General features: G+C 42.7%; 1 protein-coding gene across 2 annotated transcripts; it reads left to right on the top strand.

Annotated features, from left to right (window-relative positions):
• The first annotated feature begins 726 nt into the window (after positions 1–726).
• On the top strand, positions 727–6,681 carry LOC115035337 (calmodulin-A). Of its 2 annotated transcripts, XM_029493072.1 has the most exons (6): positions 727–742; positions 4,325–4,339; positions 4,450–4,593; positions 4,700–4,806; positions 5,061–5,196; positions 5,420–6,681. In XM_029493072.1, the coding sequence occupies exons 1-6, from the start codon at positions 727–729 to the stop codon at positions 5,446–5,448; spliced, it is 447 nt and encodes a 148-aa protein (XP_029348932.1). In that variant the 3' UTR covers positions 5,449–6,681. The 2 variants fall into 2 exon arrangements, with proteins under 2 accessions (XP_029348932.1, XP_029348931.1); XM_029493071.1 differs by lacking the exon at positions 727–742 and having other exon boundaries at positions 4,180–4,339.
• The last annotated feature ends 2,171 nt before the right edge of the window (positions 6,682–8,852 follow it).

The following is an 8,852-nucleotide window of genomic DNA, read 5'->3' on the forward strand; positions in this document are numbered from 1 at the left end:
GTAATTGGCTTCCTGTGCACAGAACGCGACACTAATTCGCGGTTGGCCTAAAAAAAAAACAAAAAACAAAAACAAAACCGCATCATCCCTGCAGCACAGCGAGGACGTGAAGGCAGCATAGCATGCATCGCATTGCGCGGAGGGGGTCGCCACATTTCTAACGCAGTGACTTTACAGCACCGTCCCGGGACAAACACGTCCACGGGTGTGCGTGTGCGTGCGCGCGCGTTAAAACCGGAGAGCGCGCGCCGCCGCCTCACTGACTGAGCTAATTTCCCTACAGAGCGGAGGGATACAGTGAGACTCAGAGCGGTGCTCCGTCTCGCCTGCCCGCCTCCAGCCCGGTCCGGTGGCAGCCGTCCATTTCCTCCCTGCCGTAGGTTTAGCGCAGCGACTTCTCCGGACTCTCACAGACATGGTGAGTGTTCAGCCGGCCTCCATTTGTGTTAGCCCCTGAAATGGCGTGCGACCGTGTGAATGGCAGCCAGGTTCTCTGTCTGTCTGAGTGATAGTTATTTATTGAGGCGGCGGAGCTTTCGTTGCGGACAGCGGAGCTCCGGGTTAGCTAGCTAACTAGCTGTTAACGCTGGCCGCCGGTCTCAGCGGCTGGTCGCGGCCAGCGAGAGGCTTATCACGTTACAGCTGCAGTCGATGTTCGCTCCTCTCGTCCTGCTCATTTCCAGGAAGCCACACATCGGCACTGTTAGCATCACAGATCCATCCACAATGACTGATTTTTCCGGTAACGGGCGGCAGCTCATTACATCAGTCAGATGTAACAGGCCTTATAGAATAGATTGTGCGATTGTGCTGCATCTTTAATGAATTTATGATACACCAGATGTGTGACCAGTAAAAAGCACATCTGATTGAGATCCTTAAAGGACCGACGGGTGAGCTGCCTAGTGCAGATGAGGTGTACAGTACATCTCTGATTTCTGCTATTGCAGCTATAAAACACTGTCTTTCTTCAGACATTTTTTTTACAGCGTGGTAATTACTCCTTTATCAGATAAGGGAGATGAACAGACTTGTTCTGGGCCATATTCACTCAGGACAGATTGATTGACTTTAGAATTATATCCCAGCAATGCAAGCACGATTACAATGGTGATAATATTTATAATAATAATAATAACAACAATAATTATTATTAGTATTATTCATACGGTCTCAAATGGTGCAGAAGGTTTTCTGTAAATGCACAATGTCATCTTCTTGTTTGGAGTCTCTGTTATTGCCATAGTACAATCACACATCTCTATATATGTAGTTATGCTCTTTAACTTGTGAAGGGAGATGCATACAAATTGGAAGTGTTTTGTCATGTGCTAATGGGGGGGGGAAAAAGGTTTGGTAAAAAATTTGGTATCTTCTGGCTAAGCCCTAATTTGACAAACCATGTTTGACAGATGTGATCTGCTGAACACATCGTAGGCATCTGGCTCCCTTATCTAAGAAACAAAGCCCTCTATTTCAGCTATGTAAATAATCTTTTAACAAATCTGTGTCAGTCTTTCACTAGTTCATGCACGTGGCAGATTTTTCTTTTGAAAGGGTTATCACCTTGTAGACGGAAGGATTGGATTTTGGTTAAAAGTAAATGGCCAGTATGTGTTAGTATTCTGTTCTCCTTACATTCATGTTTTTAGTAAGTGTTCCAACAGCCATTGTTGTAAAAAGTAAGAAATTGAGCCATTTGGTAATAGTTCCACCAAAGTGCATCACACGTATTTACACAGCATATTCACCATGGCAGCTGGTCATATTTAATTTATTACATAATCTTTAATTAAGAAGTGTTTTGCCTTCATACTGACTGTGAGCTGAACATGGTGGTTTTTGGGGGGGCGAGATTTGCATTTAAAAAGTCATAATAGGATTTTGAAATTATTTCACAGCTGTATGGATGTTTTGTTTTTGTTATAGCACCATGGTTGACAAAATATGCCACAGCACATATAAAGTATTTGGCTGCATCACTGTTGCACAATTCTCATGGTTCTTTTACATCTGTGGGATGTGTTTAAGCCAGAAGGACTTGTCATATGAGTCATCTTACTGCTCGAGTTTGAATTAGATGTGTTCATGGTCCGGCTGCTTGAAGCAACTATATACTGGAAACATTACAGTTTGCACATAGTGAAAAGATATGCATACATTTTTATTTTATCTGAAAATCACTCCTCCCAGAATTGTTTCTTGGGAGACATCATTGGCTGTTTAAGTAAATAGTTTGGCTTCCATGCTACACATACTAGGTATGTGGCCAGTATGACCTAGTGTTTTAGTGCCTTGAGAGGAATGTGGCCTTGATATTAAGGTGTTTAGCAGCTTGAAAACCATCAGTCGAACATACACACACATCATCATTGACATTAATGTTGTTCAGACTGAGAGATGTTCATAATTGCTTGACAGCACTAATAGTTTGTTTTTAAAAATCCAGGGTAATAATAGAATGTCCCTCACGGAGAGAGTTGCACCCATGTGGACAGGGGCCCTGCCAAGGGCGTCTCTCTGGTGTGATGCCATCTAGGAGGTCAGATGTACAGCTAACTGATCCTCCCTAGGAGCTGCAACTGTAGCAATGAGATGACAGGCCACAGATTAACACATGCATATTAACACAGACAAAACCCCTGTGACCCTCCCCTGGTCTGGACACTGTTACTCACACACCTTTAATCATTTTTCCTGCACTGGACACACACATACACACACAATGTCGTTCCCTGTCAATCTGTTGAAAACGCTACATGTGTTGCACTACTGTAGGAGGGGGAGAGATCTCATCTGCTCATCCATCTTTCCTGTACATCATTTGAAGAGGTGGACAGACAGCTGGGCACACACACACACACACAAACACGGAAACTCTGATATGGAGTCACAGGGAGTGGTGTTCTCCAAACTTTTTCCCCATTTGGAGTCAGATGGAGCCAGGAAAAGGCAGCGTCCAGCTAAGTTCACTCACAGCACAGCAAGACACCAGGACAGGAAAAAAGAATGATGATCTGCAGACAGAGTAATTGAGAGATAGACAGACGGATGGACATCTAACCAGGCAAAAATCAACAGAAGGACCAACTATTCCATCAGCTTGTCCTCCGGCTACACTGAAGAGGGAAGCAACGCTAAGTTAGTGGGATTCTGCTGACCTTTACTCCTGAAAAGGACTGAAAACGTCTGTCATCTACCCAGCCATCTTTTCACTGTGGATGGACTGAAAGACAAGTCCTGCAATTATCCAGTCATCTGATCACCGTTCATGCCTTCATCCAACTATCTACCTGTCCAGGACTTAAAAACACCCATCTATTTTGTTTATTCAGAATAGTTCTTTTTTTCCCCATCCTTCAAAAAATGATGTAACTATTCAGGAAGATGGCAAAATCTACCATTTATGTGTGTCTCCTTGAATCACTTTTATCAATTGACACCAACTGATAGATGTCTGGCCATCATTTTTGTCATCCAATTACTTCTCTAATGCGAAAACGTAATTCCTGCCTCACTTACCACCCTTCCGTCATCATGCTGCCCAAGAAAGTGGCTCTATACCCAGCAGAGGATGAGTTGGTGAGCCTGTCCACCGTCTATGACCTCTTGGATGAACAACAACACTACTACAAGGAACTCATCCAGCAGCAGGAGAGGAACTACAGAGCTTTCCTACAGATGCTTATGGACACTTCATCCAGCCGCATGGACAACCTGGTCCGAGAGATGCAGGACCTGAGGAACTGCGTACAGAGAACCAAGACTGAATTGGCAGAGGTTAAAAAACAGGGCATCCAGAACAGCAAACAGGCAGAGTGCCTGGCTGAAGGCTTGGTGATGGTGCGAGGGGTACTGGATGGCCTCAGCGTCAAAGCAGGAGTAATGAAGGGAGGTGCAGGAGGAAGAGGTGTAGATCTGAAGCAGTACAGAGGAGGAAGTGGGTTAAAATTGGATGGAGGAAGACGAGGATGTGGAAGCAGAGAAGCAAAAAAAACAGAACCTAAAGCAGTGAAGCTTGTGGCAGACCTCACAGATATCCACTTTGATGATATAAAGGTTGTACAGATATCACAAAGAATGAATGTTCTCCCTTGGCCTTGGTTTATGTATAGCGGAAGCCTGCCCAAAAACAATTCCTACTATTTTTGAGATTGTGTGAGGTTGTGGAGTGAATTATTTTGCTTTAAGGCTATGTTGATGTGTGTACTTGATACTAAATTCTCATCTCAAGTGCTTCTTGGTTGTGATGCTCATTACTCAGTGCAACTGATTGTTTCAACGCTGTCTTTGTGTTTTTGTGCTCAGGCTGACCAACTAACAGAGGAGCAGATTGCAGGTAAATTGAAAATATAAAGAACAGTTTCTATTTTTTGATAGAGTTACATTTATCGGCTTCTGTATATGTTGCTGTTAATATTTTGACCTCTTCTCTCTGTGCCTGCCCAGAGTTCAAGGAGGCCTTCTCCCTGTTTGATAAAGATGGAGATGGCACCATCACCACTAAGGAGCTGGGCACTGTCATGCGGTCCCTGGGTCAAAACCCAACTGAAGCAGAGCTCCAGGACATGATCAATGAGGTGGATGCAGATGGTATGCTAGTTCGCCCTTCACACAAAGATGGCTTTATTAGTGAAGCCCACCTGATATATTTGTTATTGAGTTTTATTTGTAGTTGACATCTGACCCTGTACACCAGGCAATGGAACCATTGACTTCCCAGAGTTCCTGACAATGATGGCAAGGAAGATGAAGGACACTGACAGTGAGGAGGAGATCAGGGAGGCATTCAGGGTCTTTGATAAAGTAGGTCTGACCGTGTGTCTTCTGAGATGATAAAACTACACTTTTCTGGTTTTAGTTTGCGGTTGTTCTTCATAATAGAATAGCACTACTTAATAAGACTCCTAAATCTGAACGCCCATATACTTAAGTGACTATAGAGTGGATAACTATTTGGTCCTACCAATAATGGCTTTGCAAGTGACTGCTGACAAATATGTATGACTAAGTATATTACTACATGTGTTTAATTGAACTCTTGTGTGTCTCTTGGCCAGGATGGCAATGGTTACATTAGTGCAGCAGAGCTGCGTCATGTGATGACCAACCTGGGGGAGAAGCTGACAGATGAGGAGGTTGATGAGATGATCAGAGAAGCTGACATTGATGGAGATGGACAGGTCAATTATGAAGGTACGGGAAAAGGTTTAAGAAAATGTTGATTACGCCAAGATTGTTTGCAGAATAAAAATATGCACATAAGTATTATTAACTTCTGTATATGAAACTGAGCCAAATTATGTAATCTGACAAACACTGATAGACTGATAGCTTTTATGTTTGTCTGTCAATCACAGTTTTAACTGTTATACAAGTTAAATATTGTTCCTGATGAGACCTTTTTTTTCCTCCACAGAATTTGTTCAGATGATGACCGCCAAATGAACTGAGCTCCTATTACAGACAAAGAATCAGTCAAATGTTTCACTTACCTCTTACTGCAAAAATCTACATTTATTCATACTGTTCTGTATAGACAACTTAAACTGAATGTTGGAAAACTGAAAATCTGTCCATATAAACAAGCTCAAAAAAGGTAAAAGACAAAAAGAAAAAACCTAAATGAAACTGCATGTACTGGCTTGTATTTCCTGCCCCCACACAGCACTGAGCTGCCCAATGAGATCTCAGCTCATTAGTCAAGCAGCCACTCTGCAGCCGGCTGATTGGCCACTGCTCCTCTGCTTTCTGGTTCCATCTGCCTGATGTCATAATTATTTGAGCTGGCCAATCGCCTTTCTTCTATAACTTCCTGTTTTTCAGTTGTGTTTTTTTTTTTTTCTTTTTTTTTTTTTTTTTCTTCTTCTTCTTTTTTTCCTTTCTTTTCATCATGCATGCAGCTTTAGAAGGGTTACTGTTGAGAGCCCAATGGTAGAAGGCTGTTCTGGCCCCAGTTTGGCCTGAGACCCACTGAGAGGGGATGGGAGGAGGGGGGGGGGGAGGGAGGAGGATTTAGGTGACTGATGGATGAGAGTGAGTGAACCAGTGGAACCTTTGCAGTTTACTTATCTAAGTCAGTAACGACAGAGATATTTTTAAGAAAACTATTAAAATGGAATAAATAAGAACTCATTTTAGAATATGTGTCTCTGGCATGTTAGGATACTCGCTTTATCCTTTGTGTGTTTACCTTTTTTGAGGGTGACGCCTTGGTGGGGCATAGATTTGAGCCCCTTGGGTAGTGGGTGTGTCCTAGACTTTTGGAGGGGTTGGGGGGACGTAAACAGTGATGATACAAAAGCAATTTTTGGGGCAAGTACAAGTATCAGTTGTTGCAGAAGTGGAAATGATGAGTTAGTGAACTATTATCTGTGCTTGTTCCTCACTGAAGCTTGCTCAGGTGCAGTATATTGCCTCAAGCGTTGCATGCGTTGTCATTCTACGAGGGGGTTGGTTTCATTTTAGTGGGGCAGGGTCGGTGCTTTGCGGCATTTCTATCTTGTGTTTTTGTGTGAGTTTGCGTGTGTCTGTGTGCGTGCGTGCGTGTGCGCGTGCACGTGTGGGTGCGGCGAAGCCCGGCCCAGTCCAACTGTTCTGTTCAGTTCAGTTGATCTGCATTCCAAGTTGTACATGCTAGTCTTTACATTTTGTTTTTCCAATAAAATATCATTAACTGAAGTCTTGTATGGCGTCTCGTGTGGTTATTTCTTCAAAAGAACCCAGCTTGTGTCTTCTCTCAGTGAAGACTGACCCAGTGGAGGAATTAAGGGAAAGGTATCGGAGGGTCATGCTTGGAGAATATGAATATACTCTGAGGAGGGATGGGAATAAACCAAGTGACAAAGTGATACTGAATCAACCTGCCTCCCTTCATGCATTCAAGCATATCACCATGGTTACCCTGATTCCCCTGTCTTATTGATATAGCTAGTAATAAAAAAACACTCCCAACAGGCAGCTGATGAACAAATAGAAGTAGAAAGTGCAGCAGTCAGTGTCCTAAACACCCGTGATGATTAGACATCGACGTGTTTCTGTGTGTGGAGGGGCATCAGAAGGACTTCTCCAGATCGAGAATGTCTGTCTGCAGATGAGGAGGTTGTTGCTAGGCAACAGGGACAAGGCATGGGATGGGTGGAAGTGAAAGAGGGAGCAGAAAAACGTGGGAGTTTGAGGAGAGAGCAACAGAAGAGACAAGTGGGGGAAGAGATGAAGAGGTTGAAGGACAATAATAGAAAGCCAGGACTTGAGGGAGAGGAGGAGAGCGAGGGATGAAAAGAACGAGAGCACATTTACAGAGCATCTGAAAACCTGTAACATTTCTCCAGCTCAGCCCTCTTTCCTCTCTTCCAAAAGATAATATCCTGTCTTTTGACAGCTGAAGTCATTGACAGTGGGATTTGAGGCTTCACTCGGTTTATTCATCAGAGCTTTGTCAATAAACTTCAGCTTTGAAGCGCTGCTACTTTCTGAGATATTGAACATTTACTGATGGGGATTGTAGCATCGATGAGAGGCAGAGAGAGGGAAGGAGGAATGTAGGAGATGTTTGATTTTTACATGTATTACGCACACGCACACACACAGAAGCTGGAGTTATGTAACTGTCTGAAGTGTATTCATATATCTTACTGTTCTCTGTCAGTGAGCTGCCACTCTGATCTTATTAACTGGACTTCCAGTCCAGAAGATTCACTTTCTTCTCCAATTCATCTAATATACACTAAGTGTGTGCCCAACGCCCATAATGCACAAAAATCAGCATGATATGTATACTGACAAACATACACACATACACATACAGACACACAATGCCCTACCCCAGCAGGCTTCAGTGTTCTCTCACATGAATATTTTAGTTATTCACCTGATATCCACAAGGATGGTGTAAGTGATGTGTGTGTGTGTGTGTGTGTGTGTGTGTGTGAGGCAGAGAAAGTTAGACACACCAGTAGCTATTCAGTATATTACATAGCATTTCTTTTATGTCTTATCTCTTCGTCTTCCATCAAAAATAACAGAATAACAATAAAGAAACAGGAAGACAGGGAAAACCCCAAAGAATCTGCAGGTTAAAGAGTTGAAGTGTAAACAGCATTTTAACAATAAAATATTCATGATAAAAGGCCAAAAATGTGATTTAGAATATCAATTTATACCATTTGTACAGTGTGCAACAGTTGGCAGATAGCAGCCAATCACCCAGCTGTGAGCAATCAGCCATGAAATATTTTTAGATCACAGAAGAAATAAGACTGACGGGTCAGCACCTTCTAAAGTTTAATGTGGGGTAGGTAGCTGAACCGGGTCGATGAGCACTACTTATCACGATGAGAGAATGAAGTTCAGTGGGCGGTGAGACCGTGCTCTGAGGATGTGTGTGTTCCCATCAAGCACACATCCTGCCGTCACAGGAGCCAAACCGTTTTCTCATTTAAGGAAAAACTCACAACAAATTCCGCAAATCACAAAAGAAGTTCCTTCCAAAAAGTCTCCTTATGACGAACCATCAGAAGAAGGAACTTCCAATTTTCAGCCCTTTTATATGAGAGTGATAAATTTCAGGGGTTCTTTGACAACATGTAAGGATTTGTAAATGAATAATGACCTCAAAGCTGATCTTCTCTTGGACTCGTTCGGATGTTTTATTTTTGATGGCTGTGAAGGCTTTGTTTTCAACAGACCAACATACCATCTGATGGTTAATTAATAAGCTCTGACTGTGAATCAGGTTTATATTTATTTCATGTATTTCAAAAGTCACATAGAGCAAAGTAAATATTGTTAAAACTTTCACTGGATAACTCAATACAAAATTTTTTTCCATATTGCTCACTAGTTCTCGGATG

The sequence above is a fragment of the Echeneis naucrates genome, chromosome 22 (genome assembly GCF_900963305.1).
Source record: "Echeneis naucrates chromosome 22, fEcheNa1.1, whole genome shotgun sequence".
NCBI lineage: Eukaryota > Metazoa > Chordata > Actinopteri > Carangiformes > Echeneidae > Echeneis > Echeneis naucrates.